Genomic DNA, 24,414 nt, shown 5'->3' with positions numbered 1-24,414 from the left:
TAAAGACGATAGTCTTTTTTGGGGACCTTCAACGCAAAAATTTTGGTCTGTCTGTTTGTCTGTCTGTATGTCTGTACATTTGTCGGTTTGTCCACTCTATACGGCATCTGGTACTTGAAATGGCCGACCTCATCCGCAGCGCCCACCAGTGTTGCTCAAGATTGAGCGTTCATGCTTGTGCAATCGTCAATTAAAAAGCCATGATTGCGCATGTTTGTGGCACTATAACAACACGTATATATTCTGTATGTGCGTCTTTTACTAGAAAAAGCATACATTAGTAATATTAAGCGCCGTAGCGCTTATCACGCTGCGCTGACCATGCAATGCTTGCACGGAACAGGGAGTGTTTCCAACGCTTTGCTAAGGTGGTGAAATCTACCCGTCGCCTTGCGTTCTACACCTTATCACCTCTGAGACGGGCGGGCACACCCCTATCAAAGCCACACGCTTTGTTTTCTAGGAAGACTGCCAGATGGCGCTCATGTCTCACGTGTGACATGATTTGATGTTCTTTTTCGCCTTAGCTGTACGCTCGAGGCACTCAAACGCAGTGCCTACAGAACACCACTCACCGACTTTCTTGCGCAGAACACCAAATAAATGTCCTGTTCACTCTCTCCACACGCAAGACTATCGTCTTTTGACGACATTTGCAGAAACGTGGAGATACGGGGCCAATTTTTTACAATGGGGGTCCATATATTTCCTCACACTGAAGTATTTCGCATCAATACACGGGTCCCTGATTTATTCAGTGAGTTATATTTAGATCTATGAACATGGGTCAGTTCAAATTGAATGTTTGTAGTATTCGCATTGCCACAGAACTAGGCATGTTTGCAATTAACAGGCTAAGCTTACTCTGATGCAGCTGCTGTGCACGCATGCTGCGCCGCAGGACAAGCTCGACGCACATACGCTAAGCACGGGTGAACTCTTCCAATGGGTCGCACCACTCTGTGGGCACTTAGTGCTCTTTTTATATTTACTTGAAATGCACGCTTGCGCGTCGTATAATATACACGTGAACGATCGTAGACAACACTAGCGCAATGTACCCGTGCCACAAAGATGCAGAGTAGTTGACTAATTGCAGCATTGTAATTAACAGTTGTTACTGCCACGTTACAATGCACTGATAATCGCACATTGGTATGCTCACACAAAATTTAAAACTTGAAATAAAAGCAAGCATCCTTCATACTTTGTCGGTAAATAAAGCAAAGCCCCCGGTTCTTGCTGATTGCAGAGTGTTATTTAAAAGAAGCTAATAGCACAGCAGGGGTGTTGCTAGGATTTATGCGTGCAAGGGAACAGAAAGAGGAAAAAAGGGGGCCTGGCGCAATTTGTATGTAAATTTTTGCCTGTAGTTGCATACGTGCGGATCCGAATCGCAAGCTTTCTTTTTTTTTTTGTTTTTGCGAAATGGGCCAAATCCTGACCCGAAAGTAGCTCAAATGACACTCAATTGGCTCATACATACGTTCACGTTTCCTCTAAAACAGTAATATTAAAACATTATTTATAAATATTACTGTTCTAGAAGAACGTTGATACTACGTATATGTCAAGGCAGCGTTAGTTGAGCTTGTTTCGGTTCTACATTTGCCCCATTTTGAATGAAAAAATATCTCCTCAAACGAACATAAAAAAGGGTGGGAGATGTGTCAAATATGTAACAACCTCCTTGCCACCCTTCCCTAACTTTTTATTCATATCTATGTTCCGCAAGTAACAAATTTTGACTCCGAAATGTTGAAACAACGCCGCAATAACGCCTCACCCGGGAAAAAAAAAATGTACATTACGAAGGCTACGCATTTGCCACCTGCACACGTCAGTGGCAAAAAAAAAGACATTGAAGCTCTGCTAGCAAATAAATATGTTGTCAAGCATGAAATATTACACTATATCTTGGAGGCTTGACATAGCTTGGAAATTATATCATAAAACGGTGCTGCTATGTGTTTCGGTTTCGGTTTCAGTTTTGAGGTCTCGGGGCAACTGCACATCGCCATCGTCAACAGACAGACTTTGAATTGGCTGGTAACATGTCGTGTGCGTGTTTGCTGCAGGCTGACGGTGGTTTATTATTTTACTATTCACTTGCTTTGGCAGAAACGCGTACTTATACGGCTTGCACAGTTTAACTTGTGCTTACAGTAGATACAATACGTGTCACTGCAATCTGTGGCGTGTCGGCTAGTACAGAACAACTTCGGTGCGGCGGAGTGTGTCCTCTGTCAACGGCTTTCGTTGAAGCTTGTGCCCGCCGCAAGCAGTGTTTCCGATCAAGCAATCAACGGAGTGTACGCTGGGAGCTACATGGAGAACGCTTTTGGATTTCGTGCTATTGCTGAAAAGGTAAGCTTTCGTGTATGCGAACAACGAAGTGCAGAAATGCGTGCCTGCCTGCCAACTCCCGATTTGCCCGCGATACTCGTAATTGCAGGAAGCGACCGTCTCATGGCGTCGGTAGCTTCGTGACCTTCGCTCGCTGTGTGCTTATCAGCTGCGATGTCTCAACAGTCGCAGTGTTCGTGAACCTCGCTTTGGGGCTTGGTTAAAAAAAAACGGCGGGATGTGCCCCGCGCAGATAAACCTTACGGCATTCGGCAGCGGGTGAAAAAACAAGGGGGGGGGGGGGGGCTGAGCGAGCCGAAGTGGGCGAAAAAAATGGCATAATAATAATAATAATAAAAACGAAGCAGATCAACGGTAAAAGAGGCGCCAGTTGTCAGTTAGCGGGACTGCAGTGGACAAATGGGGCGCGTTTATTACGCGGCAGAAAAAAAAAATCCAGATTTCAATGACTGAAGATAGGGGTGCGTTTTTAATGCGAATAAATACGCTATTTAACGCAACAATTGAAAAATACTTAAACTTTGTATCAGTACCCCTTTGATGCCTGCGCTTTGCAGCGGCGTGACGTGTTTTGTTAAAAATCGTGCAGCTAACCAAAGAATTTATATGTACCTTGTTTAATCATTGATTCGCACTTTTTATGCCTTGCTAGGTTTGTTTATATTTATACTAGTATATCGTAAATAATCAGGATATAGAAATATTGATCTGATTTAATAAGGGATTGAACAGCCACACTCAATTGCACACATCTTTTTGCATTTTTGCACCATTGTACTGCGGCACATAGAATATTGTAGAATAGAATATTTCTGTATATTTTGGTGTAGGGTTTTGCGATGTGGTTACATATGAAAGCTTAGCCAAAGTGTACCAACAAACACGCACACAAAACTTTCAGTTAGACTGATACAGCACAGATGATAATGGTGTAGGCATAGTTAGCCACTAAAGAACATGCTCGCGAAAAACAAAATGAGAATGGCGACACAGGTGGCTGTAAATGAAAGCAGGCAGACATAACAGCTCTTGTATGTTTCATGCATTTTATCTGTGCAGGTTTCATCCTTACGAATGTAAGGACACTGATCCAACTAATAAGCCCTCCATGCATATATTCCTGTTAGCTACTTCTCCAATATGTCGTGCATTTTTTAAATTACACATATTTATGGTCCAACAGTTCAGAGCTTATTGAGCTATATTTAACTTACTTGTGATACATTATCTGTTGCATGGCTGTTTTTATGAATTAAAAAAATTCAACTGCGAATGAGCTGCTTATGCATGCACTCGAAGAATAGGGTTAGCACGTCTTATTTATTCTTGAGAGTAGTCAGTTTTACTCGTGGCCTAAAGTAATCATTTTGTTGACCAATAAGCAACCTGTGAAAGACATAAAATTATCGAGTACACCAAATTTATGTAACTGGAGAAGAAATTTAGAGGTGAGCTTCCACAAATACACAGTGCTGTTTTTCCAGCAGCAGTTGTCATATTGTAAGTGCTGTTGATCCTTCCATATTGGGGCTTGCTCGATGTTTTACACTATTTTCACACAGTAGATTGTACATCTGTGATGTGTACATGTCTACACAACGATCCTTCAAAGTAAATGATAAATATTGCTATTTTTCTGTCTGAATGGGTTTATATAATTTTTTGTATCAACTATTGTAGTGGCCTATTGGTTAGCGTATTCTAGCTTAGCAAGAAAACTTGGTATAAACGCTGAAATTTGAGCTTCCCAGTATATTTCAAGCTTCTTGGTAGGTGCATGATTCAAGAGAGAAGCACTTTTTCACCACCACCACGGTGGTGAAAAAACCATACTCAAACATGGCACTTGCATTCGTACACTAATATGCACAGATGCTTGTAAACGTAAAAGTGAATAGCGGTAAAGCTGAAAGTGGAGAAGCTGGAGCTTTTTATTATGTGACACATCATAATGAGGTTCTGATTGTTTCCAGTATTTTTTAAGTGCTTAGTTGAATGTTGTGCATCTCTTACATGCAGAATGTTGAAAGGAAAGCACACTACGTCTTCTACGATGGACTGGGTGCTGACAATGCAGTGCACTCTTCATCACAACCTGAAAGCAGCTGTTCCGGGCTCACGACCTCACTCAAAGGGTCGCAGCAGTGGTGGACGCTACTCATAGGGTGCACCAAATATCTTGTACATTTTAGGAACATTCCTCTGATGGGAAAGGCTTCATCTCAAGCTATGTGTCCTATATACCTACTTATATTTTCAATATAATTATCAGTTTGCCATCAGATCAACAGCAGTGCATGTAGAAAACTGTGTACAATGCATAATGTTACAGTTGTATGAAAAACTGGAGATGGCCTACATGTCGCCAGCTTAAAAGGTTGATCCACTAATGGGTCAATCCAAGCCAAACATCCCAACTATTTTAGTGACCATCTCAAATGTATTAAAATTGTGATGATTTACTGCATTGAAAACAGTGAAACAGTAAAATAATTTCAAAAGAAAAAAAATTTTCGGTCACGTAGTTGCCTTCTGAACTTACTGGAGTATCGTTTCAGTGTGGTTTGTGAAAAGGTAGTTTAAAAGTACTGCTCATTGCTTCGATACCAAAATTTGTCTACATGTTAAGTACAAGTTCATGTGTAAAGTGTTTGAAGTGCAGTAATATTAGTGCAATTTCACTGGCACATACACCTCCAAGACTAACAATGTGCTTGATACGACTGGTTGGTGCTGTATGGTAGACAAAGAAAGTGCTTAACAGCGCAAGGGACAAGAAGGGAAAGAAGAAACGAGAACAGAGCCCTGAACAAACAATCAAAGTTTATTGCAAACCAACTGCAATATATAGAAAACAGAATCTGCGCATAACCACGCACCATAAGCAGAATCCCACATACATGCACCATACAGCCTACCTTATCAACAACCGGTCATGTAAATGGACCCAAGATAACTAACTTCGCAGCAGTTAAGAAAAATTGAGGGTACGCCAACACAGGAAGGACCAAGTTGTTGAATATAGAAAGCTTCACTAATCTCGTGCTCGTGCCGATTTTTATATCCCCCGTGATCAAACACTTGTCGAGAATTGGCTGACAACAAGACTTATTACAATGGTCTGCCAAGTGGCTGGGAAGGAAACCTTTTAGAGAGTTAGCGTACCCCCTCAACCGATCATTTATGCATCGCCCTGTGTGGCCAATGTAACCATGCCCAAAAGTAAAAAAATATCTTGTAGAGAATCGCTAAAACACATTCAAGATGGCACGTAGCGTGTTTCTTAGTGCATTCTTCTTTCTTAGGTCTTTCGCTGTTGACCCTGTGACATAGCCCAGCGAGTTTATCGCATGCGCAGAACACAACTCTTACACCTATTTTGCCAGTGACCTTCTTTAGCCTTTGGGAAACTTCGTGTATGTAGGGAATAACAGCCTTGCTAGAATGAGGCTTGTTGGGTTAGCTGTTGGTCTCTTATCAACCACTCTTAGTGATTTAGGAGAGTCTCGGCAATGGAAGTTAGCTCGGGATTAGTTAAGCCTTTTTGTTGAAGGCAGTGAACTTGGAGCGAGAAACTGCACTCTATCTGGCGGTGACAAGAGCCAGTTAAAATTGCCTTTAGGCAGAAGAAAGCGATGCTTCACTTGACCAGCTTAGAATGGGCGGACGTAAAAAGGAGGTTCTTTCTTGAGAATGACTCGTACTGCCAACTTACATGATGAACAAAAAAAAAGCATTTCTAATTCTAGACATCGTAGCTTGTCGTCGGAAATAAACTCCGACGTTATTTCTAGTTTCTTCATTTCACACCCAAAAACTTCAAATATCTCATCGGTGGTTCGCCGAGGGTCAGATTGATCGATGCGGTAAAGCACTAAAAAGTCGTCAACGTAGTCGAACACTTTAGCTGTACTCGTGTGATCAAAGTTAGCCATGAGACTTCTTTCATACCGCGCGAGTAAAAAGTCACAAAGAACCGGTGCTAAACTTGAGCCATTGCACACATCTGCACCGGTGAGATATTTGACATTTTTTGGCGTGAAATGATGCAACTGGAATTAATGTCGGAGTTCGATTCATGACGACAATTTACGATGCCTTGACTTGGAAGTGGTTTTTTGGTTGACCATGTATATTGGCGGTACGAACCTTTCTCAAGGAAAAGCCTTCTTTTTACGTCCACTAATTCTAAGCTAGTCAAGCGTAGCATCGCTTTTTCCTGCCTAAAGGCAATTCTAACTGACTCCTGTCACCGCCAGATAGAGTGCAGTTTCTCGTTCTAAGTTCACTGCCTTCAACAAGCAGGCTTTTCTAATCCCCTGCTAACTTCTATTGCCGAGACTCTCCTAACGTCACTAAGATTGCCTGATGAGACACAAAGCAAGAGCTAACTCAACAAGCCTCATTCTAGCAAGGCTGTTATTTCCTACGCACACGATGTTTCTCATAGGCTAAAGAAGGTCGCTGGAAAAATAGGTGTAAGAGTTGCGTTGTGCAAACGCGACAAGCTCGCTGGCCTATGTCGCAGGGTCAAGAGCGAAGGACCTGAGAAAGAAGCATGCACTAAGAAACACGCTATGCACCATGTTGAATGTGTTTTAGCTATTCTCTACAAGATATTATTTACCTGTGGACATCGGCCAAACAGGGCGCTGCATGAATGATCGGTTGAGGGAGCATGCTAACTCTCTAAAAGGTTTCCTTCCCAGCCACTTGGTAGACCATTGTAATAAGCCTTGTTTACAGCCGATTCTTGACAAGTGTTTGATTACGGGGGATATAAAAATCGGCGCGAGCACGAGATTAGTGAAGCTTTCTATATTCAAGAACTTGGCGCTTCCTGTCTTAGCGCACCCTCAATTTTTTTAACTGCTGTGAAGTTAGTTATCTGGGGTACCCTTATATGACCGGTTGTCGATAAGGTAGGTTGTATGGTACATGTATGTGCAATTCTGCTTATAATGCGTGGTTATGCGCAGATTCTGTTTTCTGTATATTGCAGTTGGTTTGCAATAAGCTTTGGTTGTTTGTTCAGGGCTCTGTTCTCGTCTCATCTTTTCTTTCTTGTCATTTGCGCTGTTAAGCACTTTCTTCGTCTACTACGCCTACAAAAACTTAGCCAACATGTGTTATGAATGTCTGACTAATGAATACTAACTACACAAAAGGTATATTTTGAGGAAATAGTATTATGAGACTTCTTAAGCAGCTAAACATTACAAGAAAAAATTACGAGTTTCGCAGATTCGTCATTTTCGTTTATATTGAGAACCGATTTGCACTGTGGAGTGGTCCAAATAAATATGACCTTCAAACCTGAATCGAAAGGAAAAAAAAAGGTATTTTCATGTGCCAATTGTTATCATTACACTTTTTTTGTTTTAAGGAAGAAAATAAGTTTTGAACTTTCCCATTGATGAAAATAAGAAATTTCAAGGTGGCAGCTGTCGTATGACGAAATGGGAAGATAGGCACCAATGGGAATGCTAAAAAAATATTTTCTTCCTTAAAACAAAAATTCAATGATAGTATATGAAAAGAAGTGTTCATTTGCTTTCAATTTATGTATAAAGGTAATTTTTAGTTAAGCCACCACATGGCGTAAATCGCATCTGAATATGATCAAAAATTACGATTTTGTAGCATTTATGATTTTTTCTCATAAAGTTTACCAGCTTGATAAGTCTCAAATATTTTTTTCTCAAAATATACCTTGCGTGGAGTAGGTATTCACTACACAGATATTCATACAAACTGCAGTATTGCAATAAAGAAATTGCAAACATAGCATATTTTGGATAAATTCTTAGAAGCATATGTGCCAGTATAGTTGCAATAATATTACTGAGCTTCAAACACCTTACACAAGAACCTTTACTCAACATGTAGATCAAGTTTGGTATAGAACGTACTTTTAAAATAAATTTTTTCACACACACCCAAACGACATCCCGGAAAGTTCCGACGGCAACCTTGCTACCAAACATTTTTTCTCTCCGAAATATCCTACCGTTTCACTGCTTTCAATACAGTTAATCAGCACAATATTTTTCGAATGCATTTGAGATGGTCACCAAAACGGCTGGGCGTTTAGCGTGAAATCACCCTAACAGTGTGTCGTCAACACAGAAAAAGGTCCTATGCTTATTAAGCCCTTTATTTACCAAAAAATATACTGAAAGTGCCTCCTCTGAGGCACTGTATAGTGCCGCTTTTTTCACAGTTCTAAGGGAACTAACTGCACGTGCTATTGTTGTTTACATGTGCAGCATGTGCAGCATCAATATGTAGTAGAACTTGGTGTTGGGATAGTTGGTGCATGTTTGCATTAAATATTAGTCAATTTTGCGCCAAAATGACGACCACACAAACGAAGAAAACACATAAACGGATTGGGCACTCATTTGCAATTGTTGATTTCTTGAGAAAATAGGCTGATATAAACCCACTTTTTGTCAACGCTTGTGCAACCTACTCGGGCCGTCCCTTACCTAATCACGATATAGGACACACAATCGCTCATACATGATGAGTGAAGTTTTGCTAACGTAATTGATACCCCTTTTCTTTTGTGAAAGCCCATCAAAATGGCTCTTGGTGTGAATCCACATGAAGTGACATGTGCTCTTGAACGGGCACCGTCGTTATTCTTTGCCGTAAGGGCGTGTTCCCTCGCTCGATCATTGACGCAGCGCCTCGTCGTCTGGCTAACATGTGTCTTTCTGCACGATAGGGGTACTTTGTAAACCATCAGTGGCAGACTTCGTGAATGGCCACGCATGCTTCTTTTTACAGCCTTTCAGCTGCTCAGCATGATTTTCAGCGATGCACCGGCGCAATTTTGCTAGTTTGTTAGGGGCACGAACACAATCAGTACTTCATGCCGGCTCGCCACCTTTTTAAGGTTGTACGTATGAATATATAGTATATTATGAATATAATGTACAAACAGCTGCTAGTGAGCACCCATCCTGTTTATGTGTTTTCTTTGTGCGGTCGTGGTTTTGACGTGAAATTGACTATTCAATTCAGGCATTCATGTCTATTCACAGCACATGTTTAATGTCTGTAGCAAAATATTACATGATATTTTCGTATTCATATTTGCATGTTTAAGAGAACAGCAGCCATGCCAATTGTGTCAATTGGATACAATTTCCTAATTTTGCACAAAACCATTATGAAATGCCCAACCAGCCTCAATTATTTCTCAGTATTGTTAATTCTATCAAGAAACATAAGATCCATTATTCAACTTAAGTTTGCGCATCACCATCCAATTGATTGATGTGTGCAGTTTAATGTCCTAAAGCCACCATTTGATTATGAGACGCTTTAGGGGAGGGCTCCAGAAATTTCGGCCGCCTGGGGTTCTTGTGCACCCAAATCTAAGGAAATGGGCCTACAGCATTTCCGCCTGCATGAAAAATGCAGCTGAGTACCTTGGCGACTGAACCATCGAGGTGGGGTCATCATCATCTAATCTAATACAGATGTGCCAACCGTAATTATAACTTTTAATTGACTGTATTCTAACCTCACAGCAAAAGAAAAGAGTAGAACAGTTTAAAAGAAATTTCTACCCCCCCCCCTTTTTATGACGTCCATAACGCTTTTTAGGTCACTTTTGCCAAAATACGCTTTCGCTCTGCGGAAAAGTGCTTTTTGATTTACAGGACACAAAATATTTTTGTCCCTATATTACTCTGCCATGCAGATGCCATTCAATAATGAGTACTAGTATAAGTGCTGGCCGTCTTTCAGAGTGATTTATGAGGTTTTTGCAGCCTTAAGCAACGATAAAGAAAATCGTATGCCACTTTTTTTCTTTTCGCCACCTGCTTGAGCTTTTCCTTTACGAATATCTGGAATTTCTGGGTCACCTGTCAAACAGTTGGACAAGCTCACCAAATGCTACTGCGAGTTTTACACCCGTATTTTAGAACGTCCCTTCACTAAATGCTTCACCTTGACTTGAGAAAATTGATTCCAGCGCAGTCTCTAGGCAGAGCAAGTCACTCAATATCAGGGATAATCTGCTGCGATTCTCAAGAAACGCAGCGTCTTTTTAGACAAGCGGTGGCGCTGTGCTCAGCTAGTACAAGTGAAGGACGAGATTCGAGTCGAGGAGCATTCGTATATAGGGAGGATAGCATTGTTTGCACTGTGGGACAGTTCAAGAGTGCTTTTGTTGAAATAGCTGCACTCTCGTGTATTTTGAATGAATTAGCGTATCTCAAATAATTTCTACATATACTTTTTTGTGTGTGTGATTCAGTTTAATTTGTTGTACTACTGTAAATTTGGAGCCCCACCGCGGTGGTCTAGGGGCTATGGTACTCGGCTGCTGACCCCCAGGTCGTGGGATCGAATCATTGCTGCGGTGTCTGCACTTCCGATGGAGGCAGAAACGCATTAGGCCCGTGTGCTCAGATTTGGGTGCACGTTAAAGAACCCCAGGTGTTTAAAATTTCCGGAGCCCTCCACTACGACGTTTCTCATAACCATATGGTGGTTTGGGGACGTTAAACTGCACATATCAATCAATGCTGTAAATTTGAAATTTCAAGCTCAAAAATGCTGTGTTTGTTTTTCCTGAAACCTGCTCCAAATTTAGATTTTCTTTCTAGAAAAGCAAGATATGATGCTCCAAAATATTGTTCCAGATAATAGCTTGGCTGTTCCACCTCTGTTAGCTGTAAGTGGTTACTCTTTCACCCTGCTTTTGTGTGCCCATTTTATGTTCTTTGATGTTGCATTGTTTCAGGGGGACATATTATGTGATGCGCTTGATATTTTACATCTTTAAATCAATTATTCTGTGTGGTTAGTATCTAGTGACACTGTTAAGCTATTGTAATTTTGCCTATTGTTTTCACACCTGTATTATTGTTTCCCCAGTATTCTGAATGTCTGAACACACAAGGGTTATTGTGAAATGAAAATGCCATTTTAAGACTGTTTTGTCATTACATTCATTAGAATACCACTAGCCTTGCATAATATGCATAAGGCATGCCACAACACTGTGGCAAACTGTGGCGTATCATTGTGGTAATTGTTGTGTGCATTGATATATTATTTCAGTATATTGGAGAAACAAGGCATGCTGCATTGCCCTACTCTTCCTGCTGTTTGTATGCTTCACTGCACTGTGCTTTTGTGCTGCATTGAAGCATGTTAAAATTAGTTCTTCATTTTTAAGTGCAAATAAAGGCTCTTTTATTGTATTTGATATGCATGCATTGGTCGTTAGAGCTCCATGCCGTACCATTGACGTCTGATTTCCGGTCTTCTTTTGTAGCAAATGGCATTCTGCTTTTGATTAAGGTACAATTTGTCTCTGAATCCTGTATGTCCTCTGTGCCTAATAAAATAAAGCTTGATTTCGTTTTGCACAATGGCATGACTTTGTGAACGTTGTGTTATGTGTGGCAGCTCATTTTGAGTGATGCCTTTGCATTAAGCTAGGATTACGTGTTATATGCCGTGCTTCATATATGCACCATAAAAGCTGTGCTAAGGCCAGGATTACCACACTGTGGCAGGAGCCACTACGATAGGACATCTGCACATGAAAGGTCTAGCTAAAGGGTAAGCTTTCACGTGCTTCCACAGGGGCTTACTGGAAAGGGGTAACTTTCGAATTATGGTATTTTTTGCATGGGTGTTGGGGCATTATTCAGCATGAACACCCCCACACCCTTTTTGCTGTTTGAGCAATTACACCCCTACACTACTTTTGTTTTTTAAAGGTGTTAGGGTGTCATAGCAATATTACACCCTTACGCCCTTAAGAGAACTTGGGTGTACATTCGCTTTTACACCCTCACTCCTTTAAGGCCACTTGGGTGTACATTTGTCTTTCCACCCGAAAAAAATGTGTGTGCCATAGGGTGTAAATTCAGAAATCCGCCCCACGATATAGGTGTAGCCCTGCTTGATACACCCATTTCGTGGGGTGTTGGGGTGTGAGTTATAGACACTATAAAACACCTATATGGGTGTAATTTGGTTTACAGTGTAGTGGCTAAGGTACTCGGCTGCTGACCCGCAGGTCGCGGGTTCAAATCCCGGCTGCGGCGGCTGCATTTCCGATGGAGGCGGAAATGTTGTAGGCCCGTGTGCTCAAATTTGTGTGCACGTTAAAGAACCCCGGGTGGTCGAAATTTCCGGAGCCATCCACTACGGCGTCTCTCATAATCATATGGTGGTTTCGGGACGTTAAACCACACATATCAATCAATCGGACCTTTTACAATAACAAAAAAAAAAAGCTTAGCGCCCCGGCTTTATAAGGAGAAGTGGGAATAGACTACTCATAATATCTGACGTTTAACGTCCCAAAATCACAATTTCATTGAGGGACGCCGTAGTGGAGAGCTCTCGAAATCTAGACAAGAGAGAGAGAGAATAAACTTTATTGGTAAATCTAGACAACACGTTGTTCTTTAAGGTGCGCTTACGTCACACAGCACGCACGACTTCAGCATTTCTCCTCCGTTCTAAAGGGGACCGCCACTGCGGGGATCGAACATGCGACCTTCGGCTCAGCACCCAAGCACCGCAACCGCTAAAGTATACCCCGGCGGATGTCGAAAGTGTAAGCAACGTTAAGGAGCGTGACACATGCCTTCGGGCCAGGTCTCCGAGCGGTTCCCGCCCCCTCTTGATCTTGAGGCATCGCTTTTGCTTCTCGAAACAGTCGCAGCTGCAGCGTCCGTCTTCGTACTGCCGTCGTGAGAATGGTTCCGGACAGTTATGGCACCTGCGTGGAAGGAAACAGCAGCTGGTGACAAGCATCCCACGTCAGGCGATCTGCAGTCGCAGTGACTGGGGCTTCCAAAGGATACTGCAATCTTAAATACTGCTAGGATTCAACACAGGACGGAGAAAAAGCACTGACGCGCGGGCCAAGCGCTATCGATTACTCGGGGATTATGACCCCAGCAACGAATATTCTTAAGGATGGTACAAATTAGCGCTAAGTCAGCACAGACTGGCACTGAACTCAGTTCAAGTATTTACTTGCGTTTCTTTATAGAGAAGGGGAAAGAATGCAGACTGATGACAAATGACGGCCGGGGATGCTATATTCCTCAATTTCGATCCCGAACCATAGCACCGGTTATGTTTCATGTTGCTGTCATCTATTGCGTTTTATTGTTATGAGTTCACTAGACAATTAGGCCTATACATAGAGACTATAATTGTTGTGTTTGACTGTAGAGTATAATAATTATGACGGGAATAAAATAAAGTTGACGAAACATTACTCTCTCCGTTTTTTTCCATGCATGACATGATTGTTAGGCGGGCTAATTTCGTTGTGTTTAACATAAAAACGAGCACCTCCAAAAGCTGCTAGTTTTTCATTTATATTGTTTCCATTCGCTCACGTTGCGGAAGAGGAGGATGAGATGCTCATTCCTTCGCGATCGCTATAAAAAAAGTTTTAGATGGCGTTAAGTTTCGCGCCACTGCGCATGCTCCGTGAGCTAACCTCTCCCGTGAAGTGTCGGAAACAAAGGGTGACCGCAACGAACGCTAACTTAGCGTAAGCTATTCTAATATTTTAACATTTTCGCAGGTTATGGTAGTTTTTTTGACAGCAAAGGCTGCAGAAATATTCTTCTCATTAATTAGCCCGTGGCAGATGATGTCAAACTGAATCACATTATGTGACACTTTTTATCCATCGATTGCACTCCACCAGTTTCCTTAGCTTTTTCTTTTTTTTTCGGAAGGAGGCGCTCTTGTGAGTCACATGACACATGCCCATCACCTTCACCATCGCCACCACCACCACCGTCACCGTCACCAACTTGAAAAGGCCGTTTGGTGCCTACGCGCGTGAGAAGCATACTTTCGGTTGCTCGGTGTAAGCGAACCTGAATTGTACTCGAATTACAGCTGCCCGGCGCATTATCGTTTGTTCGCAATTTAACCGAATTTGGGACTTGGGATCAGGCGCAACGAATATGCATTTTTTTGTCGATGTAGCTTTGTCTGTGTGCGAGTTATTGCGCTAAAACGCGCATCGCTAGTGGGATAACTCAGTTTGAAACAGCTTCCGGGTCTGCTTCTGCGTGCCTCAGCTTTACCAGTGACTACTGCGTGTAGCTGCGAAAGGTTCTGTTTCGCGGAATCGTCAAAATTGGTGTGTTGCCGCGCATTATGGTTAAGTTAACTGCAGCTACTCTTACATTGTGCAGGCTTGGATAGCCAGTGGCTAATTTCGAAGCGATGTTTCGCGCTCGCTTAGTGTTTCCTCGATGCGGAAGGATTTTGGGCCTGACAGAAAGTAGCTGTCCAGGCACGGCCAATGTCATGGTTCCAGAGCGTACACTTTAAATGTTGCCCGTGTTATGAGCACACGGATCGCGATGTTACTGAAAACTAAATCAATAATCCTTCACAGGCTTTCGCTGTCCTCTGGGAACAGGCTGCCAATACTCAGCTCCAGTCCGGGTTGTATTCGTGGGCGCGAAAATGTGCGGAGCGACTTCGCGACACCCGATTCATTTTGTCACAGGTCGCGAGGTGCCCAACGAGACCGCCGACACCGGGGGAAGAAGCGCAATCTGTTATTCTGCAACCCAAGCGTTATGGCCGTTAGCGCTTTCCTGCTAATCCGTCGTCCGCCTGCCCAGGGAGCCAGGCCGGGCCACCACCGCAACAGGCCCGACGCATGCCGCGAGGCGCCCGGAACCGCGGTCCTTCCGAAAAAAGCCGCGAGAAGATGCACGGTCCCGATAGATATTGACGCCATCTATCTTGTCGCAGCAGACAAGCCTCAAACTCACCCCCACACTGCTCGGCTTTTCCTTCGCGGTCGAGCCTCGCCCAGAATACCTAATCGGCGATGCCTCTTTTGCGCTTGCCCGGAGTCGTGGTTGCTGTTGTTGTGCGGCGGCGGCGGCGGCAGTGGTGGTGCGCCCAGCAAAAGCAGCAGTTCGGGGGGAGGAAGGTAGGGAGCGTGAGACCCCCTAAGTGGCCCTTCTAAATTCGGTGGGCCACCCCTGTTTGGGAAAATAGAGTTGGGAACCGTTAGGACACGAGCAATCTGCGGTGCAACGACCCGCCGCCGCGAGCTGATCGAGAGCTCCGCAAGATGCGCACGTGTCGGCGTGCATGTACGTCGAACGCGTGCTTCGGCCGGCGAAACAATGCGAAGCCACGGCCGCGCCTCGCGCCTCGCGTATAGATGGCAAAGCGTGTAGGCGAACAAGACAGGAACCCTAAAGGAAGATGAGGAGGGAGAAAGAGGTCGACGTACGCGAGGTAAAAAGAAGCAGGGGGCGTCCTTGCCAGGAACCGCATTAGCCGGTGTAATTGAGGCCTATTTATTAAGCACCCATAGGTGGGCGACGAGTAAGTGACCGCGAAAGCGCAAAGGTCACGCTCATTGCACGAGGCACGAAGCTAAGAACCCGATGCGGCGTTTTGGGCTATAGTCGCCCGCGACTAATGCCTTCCGTCCCGTATTCCTCTAGCTTTCACGTGTCGTTTCGAAATCGTATTTGCCAAGGGCCTGTCCGTTTCCGTTTCTCATTTCGGTAGAGCGAAGGAGTCGATTACGTCAGCCAGGAGACATGCTGAGAGTAACGGCTGGCTTGTTATGGGAGCCGCACCTGGTCGAAGTGAAAGGAAATGGTTCGGCAAGGGGCTTTTGTTAGTGGAAAAAAAGACGATGTGGATTCGTATTTATCGGGGTGATCCACCCTGCTAACTTCCGCGAGCAACAGGTAACCGCTAAACCGGCAGACAACGGTCTCGAGGAAAAGCGTGCAGAAAAGAAGAAGAAAGTCGCGTGTCCACCCGTTTTCTCTAGCTTGCTACAATGTTGCCGTAGTGTAGGCAGGCATAATTACATGCGTAGCGAGTCTCGTGCGACACGACATTGACTATATTTAGCTGTTGTGGCACACCAGTCACTAAGTGGGTATACTGTTAAACACCGCAGCTGCTGTCCTTCACTAAACATAAAAGGTAGACAGAAAGAAAACATCGTAGACATAACAAAACCGCTGTTACTCAGTCTAATTACAGTTGGTGTCATTTATTCATTCTCACTCACTATCGCGAGAAAGACGGCAAACTATTGCAGTTGTTTACTAAAGCAACGCGCATTTTTGAAAAATACCACACAATTTCGAATCTTCCTTGACCTATACCTTATTGATTTTGTCATAGCTACAGACACTGAACAGTCATTTTGGGAATTCGGCCATTTCCACATGCATAGCTCAACTCAAATAAGGCAGCAAAAATCGTGGACCCATGGCCAAAAAGGAAACCTACAAAGCACCGTGCTCCAACCTCTCCTTATGTATACACATAATAAAAAAGGGCGTGGGGCAGAAGTGTAAGGGAAGATGGCAGCTTGAAGAGATGAAAAAATTTGAACAAGGGGCGTCGCTGGAGCCATTGTTGCGAGAAAAATTCTTGTCTTCTTCAAGGTTGCAGCTACCTACGTCACGCGTGCTTTATACCCTCTTCCCCAACTCAACTCAAAAAGGGAGTGTGGCAGCCTGGGCTAGTTGGTATGGCATGACGATAGTTATAGCGCGAGAAAAAAACGACGACACAGAGGCAAGAATGACACGAAGGACCCGAGCGCTCGTGTCCTTCGTGTCCTTCTTGTCTCTGTGTCGTCGTTTTGTTCTCGCGCTACAACTACCGTCAAAAAGGGAACTGAGGAAGCACTGAGACGTGATTTCGTGAATGTGTTAGAAGGTGGCGACACTTCTCTTTGCCGTGTGCAGTGAGAGTTCTTATACTCACTTGAGTGGTCCCGAGGGCAGCTCCTCGTGCATGCCCGATCCGGCGGCCAAGTCGGGGTCTTCCGAGGAAGGGGCGTGCAGCGACACCTTGTTGTGTTCTCCCGAGTGGTGAGCGATGCGCGAGGGCCTCGCCGCCGTGCGCGGGATGTCGTTGACCGGCTGACACTCGCACTCGGTGTGGTTGGGGAAGAGCAGCTTGGTCACCGAATTTCGGAGGCCCACCTCGCCGCCGTTCTGGTTCTGCAGGTGGATCGTCTGCGCGCCGAGTGAGACGCCGCCGCTGATTCGATAAGGCGCGAATAGATCGGCACCAGGTGCTGTGACATTGCTTAAAAGCCGTGGCATTTGGTGGAGCGCTTTTAAGGTCGATGGGGAATTGAGTGTGTGAGAGAGAGAGATAGATGGAAGACTGCGCAAATATAACGAAAAAAATGCAGCCCTAGTTTGCTACTTTGCACGATTCAGAAGTGAATAGAAATATCAAGCAAGGAGAGAAATAGACTTTGTTTGCAACATTGAATATCTATTACCAGTTTACCAATGTGTGAGTTTGCGCAAGTTTCAAGCACGTTTTTTTTTATCTTTTTTCTCTTTTTCTTGAGCGAGAACCTATTCTAACTTTGTCGTTACTCGTGATCGCTGCGTTAAATGCAAATGCAGTGACGCTCGATTGGGGCCTATTGTCCTCAATCTAGTGACATCGACAACCCACAAACGCAGAGAAACCCGTGTTGGTTTGTGTATCGATTTCCATTTTACAACGAGGCATTCTTCGTCGTTTCACCGCGATTATCGTCACCTGTCTCACATGTTACGCAGAACATTATATAATGCATGGTCTGGCATGCTGGTATTTCATCTCAGCCTTTTAGCGCAGGACACAGCGCAAGGACAGTGCGAAATTACAAAAGAGTGTTTTCGTTGTACATTGCTCTGCCCGTTTGTCTTTTCGACTATGAAAAGTTGAAACGCGTGGTACAGCTAGGAAATGAAACTTCCGCCGCTTCTTCAGAGATTCCGCTCTCGAAATGCGAGCATCTTGACCATAACAAGTGACGTAGGCAGGTCACTCAAAGTATTAATAAATCCCAACCATGTATTACTGGTACCGTGCTCGTGAAAGGAGTGCATTAGCATGTGTACAAGTAAATAAGTAAATGTTCAAATTAATCGCTACATGTGGCAGGAGCTGTTTCACTTTTGTCGGTACGTCTAATTGTTTGTAATATAAATACCTCTCAAATATATTTATTTCCAAAAATATATGAGCAGCGGCATTCCTTGCCTGTGTGATTGGTAAAATGTTATAAAGCTTATGATTACAGACGTTTAGCGCTATATCCGCACGGTACAATGTAACATACATGACTCATGTCTGTTAGCACTTGTCTTTCGCGCAAAAAGGTTTATCACCAATTACCAGTTAGCACGCTCGCACGCCTCCTGCAACGAGCACTGATGTTTATTCGTAAAGACGCTTCTAACAAATATGACAAATCAGTTTCATGAAAGCCTGTTGTTAGAAGTATCCTAAGTGTAATATCTTATGTTTGGACAGCTTAAGTGTCCTAACTCTATGTACCTGTTATATTGCATTTATTTAAGAAAACCCGGCTGCCACAAGAATAAGTTCTTGATCTTTTTTATAGTGCAACTTTCTTATCAAGTTTTAACTACCTTTCGTTTTACGATCTTCACACTTTTACTACACCAAATGCACGTCAAACAGGGGCGCTGCGACTCGGCGAAATTGTGTGTCTGCACTATATAGTTTGACACCGTCGCTGCTCACTCACGTAGAAGTGCAGGGTGACCTCCTGCACTGCCCGGGGCACACACTGGTACTGCTCGCTGTCGCAGCATCCGGCGTCGTCGCCGCACCGGTGTAGGATGGTGCACCGGGGCAGGTACTCCTTGCTCGGGTCCGAGTAGAACTCCTTGACGTGAACGACGCGCGTGCGGGGCACCCGGCACCGGGCCGTCGTCCGAATGCGCAGAAAGTGCTCGTTGGCGCTCCGGACATCCTCCAGTTCTGGGACGATGAGAGATACGGTCACAGTGGCCAGGCGCAAGAAACGCACAGCTCAGACTGACAAATACGCGATAGTTCCTTCCTCAAAAAATTTGAACGTGATAGCTGAACGTGATAGTTGAACGTGATAGGGAAATCCTGTCCCTAGTGCACCCTTCAAACGAAAAGTGCATACTTATTCGTATGTTTTGTTACATACACACGCACGCACACACACGCACACAGTAGACTGGACCAGCGCACGATATTATCGCCAAATCGGCTCGTTTCCATCGTGACACCTGTTAAACAAAATGCGTTAAAGGGGCCCTGAAACACTTTTTTAAGTAACGATGAAATGAATTCACTGGAAGAGCTTATTGCCTCACGAATTAAATGCCGCAAACATTTTTAGAATCCGTCCAGTGCGTGTGGAGTTACAAAGGTTTGTCGCATGCTGTAATTGCATTATCTCTTCTCTCGTCCCGACCAAAACGCTAGAAGCTAAGCAGGGAGGGGTGGCAGGGCAAAGAAATTACCGCGCCTCGTGACCTTGAGCACTTTTTTTGTCTTCGAATGCGCGGCTTTCCAGTGTGATCGCGCGCGCACGCGTGGACAAATAGCAGCCTCGATCCCGTGGCTATCTCGGTAACTTGATTTTTCGGTCACAGACGCACATACGATTTTTCGCTCACAACCAACGGGGCCGACGCCGGCGGCAGGTTTTCTGCGACCCGAGCTCTTTAACGCTATCACATTAAAAGTATTCAATAAGTTGGGATCGTACGTAGGAAGCGAAATGCGTTGTGAATAAACAAAGAAATGTTAACATCACCTGTGGGAGGCTGTGGATGCTTTTACCATGTTTTAAGGCACACTAAAGCGAGAAACAATTTTACTTGCATTAGTAAATTACTCTTGCATGATATTAGTACACCGCATTTTACGTGAGAAGACACTTAGTAAGCGAGCAAACACGCAAGAAGAAAATACTAGAGGCGACGCCGAATTGCTCTTGCTGCACCACTCGCCGTGACGTCATATATTTGGGAGTCGTCAAATGAGGCCTAGATCGTCCCTTATGAGTTGAAATGAAGCACATTCTCCTTCCTGGGAGCAAGCGAATCGGCATGCAGAATTTGAAGAAATTTCGTTCAGCGAATGATACCGAGAAGTTGAGGAAATAAAAGCGACTTAGAAATCTGTGACGTAACCTTCTAAGATTTTGGCAAAGTTATAGCTGAATCTCTCAACATAGACTTTTCCCATCTATTAATAAAGCAATCTTGGTGAAAGTAATGATCCTGAACTCTTCAGAATATAAATTACCAGTCTAAACTAATTTATCGTTTCTCTTTGATGTTTCTTTAACTCTTTAACTTGTTCTATTTTCCTTTCCTGTGTGTTTTTCTTTTTGCACGCCTCCAGGTGTAGTTGTCGGCAATCTCTCTCAATCTGTATTTCATCTGTGTTCTTGCGTATTTGTGTACGCGTATCAAATAATAGCGATAATAAATAGCTCCATTTAACATATTTTTTTCGTAAACAATGAAATACGCTCTCTCTGTTTATAGAGAACGCACGTACTGGAGCAGTGACAGAATTCCTGATGTAGGGTTCGTAAAAGTGGAACGCGGTACAGACCACTGGGCAAGGCGGACACACTAGCCATCATGGTATTTACATGATACGGAGACTTCACCAGTTCACTCATTTCTAGCGTCATTTCGCATAAATGACGGGAGGGGGAGGAGGAGGTGTTGAAGCGACCGTGAGCCGGGCGGTAGAGGGCTGGCGGAGCAACCCAAGCATGCACGTCACACGGACGACGCTGCCCAACGGCGCCACGGTATCGCCCCCAATAGAGCTCTTTGATAGCTCCATCAGTCGACCGAAACTCTGCCGGGGTCGTCAGTAGTAAAGCGAAGTTTGCCGAACTCGCTAGGAGGTGTTCTGTGTCAGATTGGAGTTTATGTTTCCGCGTAGTCTGCACGACAAAAGAACAGTATTATACAGGAAGATAAAGGCACGAACATCACAGCGCCATCTGTACCCCATCTGCGGCTGATCGAATCCCGCTGCTGTCGTAGAGAGTTACTATAAACGCCTGCACGCCACGGGAGTTGGCCGATAGTTTAGACAGGCCTGTGCAGTGCCCCGAGAGGATATATATATACCAACGTAGAGTATTATACACACTTTTACAAGCTAGCTTTAGTAAGCAAGCAAGCAGGCGGCACGCTTTGTTATTTCGCTTTCTGAGCTCTATCTAGCTTTATGGTCATTCGTGCTGTTTTCTCCAGAAAAAGAGCGGCGAGTCTTTTCGATGCGATCTCGCCTCTACCAACGCTTATAAGTATACGACCTCCCAACGCTGATACCGGAATGGACAACTTTAAAAGCTGGCTTCCAGTATTCCCCGCCACATAGGTTGCTAGCAGTTTACAGCTTCTATTTCAAGTCCAGGTGGTCTTGCTGAAAGCAGCCGTAAAACACTCGAAAAGCGGCTGACATTTGTCTCGATTTTTTTCTATTTCTATTGATCAACGTTGGCAGCCAGTGAAATGAACGAAAAACCGTTCTAGCTTTGGCTGATAACCTAGATCTCGTATCCGTTGAAAAAGCTTTGGCCGAATTCAGGCCAAAGTGGATATCACGTTGCCTTATCACTTGCTTCGAAATTTTCGCTTATACGAGCGCATTCCCACGCATGCTATACTTAGCAAGCTGTGATTGATGGGTGCGGATTAATCTAGGCTGGCTAATAAGACATCTAAGAACCGCTCTGGGGTATCGGTGTGCCTTTATTGCGACAGCGTGGAACACACAGACAGGGCATATATCGATATGTTTTGAGGTGACGATGCTCGTAGCGATCAAGATGCATGCGCAAAGATACGAACGCATATCCTCTACTATTCGCTGCTTGTTTGTACTCCAGATAGAAGTGAATTTACGGGGACATTGGTCTTATTTCGTCACGTGTGCTACCCTATTTACCTACCTCATTAAAGTTAATACTGAAAACTCGAAACGCCTCGCTGGAACAAGTAGCCTCGTTAAAAATAGGCCGCAGATATCTCAACGGCTTTTTTTTTAATTGCGGCTCGCGTTAATGTCCTACTTGCTAGCTTTTCAATCAACATCTTTTAGGTGAACATATGCACCCCATAAAGGGGACGGAGAGATGACCGCCGCTTTAGGTCTGTTTGTAGAGCATCGGAGGCGTCATTCGATGCAGCAAGTTTACTCCTTGCCCACAGCAAGTTATCTTTTAGTCCACTTTTTTTTCTTCACATGTACAGACGGTTCCACTGTTAAAGGGAACACATGCGTCAGTAGCATGTTTAGATTTAGCTATCTTACGGAATCATAGCGGCTTAGATATGCATAAGACTACTGGTGGTCAAAAGTTTCAACTCCTCTTAACAGACTATTGACTTGTATGAAGAACAGACTATTGACTTGTACGAAGATTGTTTCTTAATCCACTTGCTGCCCCGCCGCGGTGGTCTAGTGGCTAGGGTACTCGGCTGCTGACCCGCAGGTCGCGGGTTCGAATCCCGGCTGCGGCGGCTGCATTTCCGATGGAGGCGGAAATGTTGTAGGCCCGTGTGCTCAGATTTGGGTGCACGTTAAAGAACCCCAGGTGGTCGAAATTTCCGGAGCCCTCCACTACGGCGTCTCTCATAATCATATAGTGGTTTTGGGACGTTAAACCTCACATATCAATCAATTAACCGTTCCTATAGGTATCACTGTCTGTTAGTTCTCCTTAATAGAGTGTTCAACAAAGAACAACGAGCCCTCAAATGTCTACTTTTTTCCTTGCTATCTTTTATTTTGTTGAACGTATTGAAGTTGTTTAAGTGACTATAATTGGTGGGTGAACAACCGTTGAAACAGGGGTTTCATACAAAGTGTGCTAGTCTATAGAAAAATCGGAGCGCAAAACCATATATGCGTCTGAGCAACCAAACGAACAATAAGACAGCTCCCATGCAAGTCTGCTCGCAGCAGCTTGTTGCTCCGACCAAAACAAAGTCTACCATCGTAACCTGTTGTCAACGACGCGCTATATCAAAATCAATCCTTTATCCTGCAAGTGCCGTGACTGAACAGCCGTTACGATGACTGTCTCGATGTCTGGCGAATCCCTGGCAACCCTTCCGGCCTATAGACGTCGTCAAGTCTGACAACTCGCGTGACGTGTGGCGAACATATCCTGCGCTCTTTGGTTTACAAGCAGGGGTACAGCTGCTCCCAAGCCAGCAGCAGGCAAACCTTTGTTCTATCAGCGTTCTCTGCGTCAAAGCGCCTGGTAGATACCATGCATGATGATGCGTTGATAACAATTGCGTTTCCCTAAACTGTGATGCCAGGCCCTTGGCGGTCCTCCTGGCTGCTTTGACATTCATCGCTCAAGTGCAATAACAGCTTCGTTTCTTTTTTTTATTTGCCTGTTTAGCCTGTATAGAGTGGGGTGTCGAGGCTGTAGCTCTGATTTTGCCAAGAGTCAAGGCTCGGCTCCACGTCAGCGGCAGCGGGGTTGCATGCGCGCCTGTAAGAGCAGTTATGGTTGAGTTGATGTCACAGAGAGGGCTTTCTGTCTCTCTCATTCGTTATGGAACACCTGCTTTCGCGTTAGCAGCTGGTAAATCATTGTTCCGTACACGTTGACAGCGGCTTAACCGCGCGTCATTTGTAACAACGCCAATAGCACTAATGTTTCTAGTTCTCTTTGTTTGTTTTTCTTGGCCCGAAAACTCTAGTGCTACAGCCTAACAGACCCCGCAGAGGAAGCTCGGCGCTTTGTGATGGATGGGAAGAAACGAGCTTTCGCCAGCGTCTGGCGAGAGTGGCTTGTAACAACTGTCGGCACTAACCGCGTCGTATATAGTCTGCTATACAGCGCGGCGACAGCTTGTTACACGCGCACGCGCAATACAACAGAACCCAGATGCGCACGCTGATAACGAATGCAACCTTTTACCTTTAAATACGAGAAAGGAAAAAAACAAACTAACGCGTATCGTGCGAAAAAAAAAGAAAGAAAACAGTAACGAAGACATCATAACATTTTCTACTTCCTTAGTGCGGTAGAAAGCTCTTCGACTGAGTGTCCGTCGATTCACACGGTATTCTAGTCGTATACAAGAGAACGAATGTTTGCATTACCAATTCGTAAAAACAACAACAACAACAACAACAACAATAATAATAATAATAATAATAATAATAATAATCGAG

The 24,414-nt window shown here is 44.3% G+C and overlaps 2 protein-coding genes across 3 annotated transcripts in view; one reads left to right on the top strand and one right to left on the bottom strand.

Moving 5' to 3' along the window:
- The window catches only part of LOC119163070 (DNA-binding protein RFX6), a 283,694-nt gene that overhangs the window by 37,166 nt on the left and 222,114 nt on the right, over positions 1-24,414 (top strand). The gene's annotated exons all lie outside the window — the stretch shown is intronic.
- The window catches only part of LOC119163077 (uncharacterized), a 164,329-nt gene that overhangs the window by 9,344 nt on the left and 130,571 nt on the right, over positions 1-24,414 (bottom strand). Inside the window, exons 3-5 of one of the 2 annotated variants that reach the window (XM_075882092.1) lie at positions 18,950-19,185; positions 17,155-17,408; positions 13,001-13,135 (exon numbers count right to left, since the gene is read on the bottom strand). In XM_075882092.1, the coding sequence (XP_075738207.1) occupies positions 13,001-13,135; positions 17,155-17,408; positions 18,950-19,185 (625 nt within the window). Of the gene's footprint in view, positions 1-13,000; positions 13,136-14,677; positions 15,390-17,154; positions 17,409-18,949; positions 19,186-24,414 lie in introns of those variants that run through there. The other variant, XM_075882093.1, reaches the window with a different exon arrangement.

The sequence above is a fragment of the Rhipicephalus microplus genome, chromosome 2, assembly GCF_043290135.1.
Source record: "Rhipicephalus microplus isolate Deutch F79 chromosome 2, USDA_Rmic, whole genome shotgun sequence".
NCBI lineage: Eukaryota > Metazoa > Arthropoda > Arachnida > Ixodida > Ixodidae > Rhipicephalus > Rhipicephalus microplus.
Note: the sequence above shows the minus strand (reverse complement) of the source record. Positions and strands in the feature narration are given on the sequence as shown.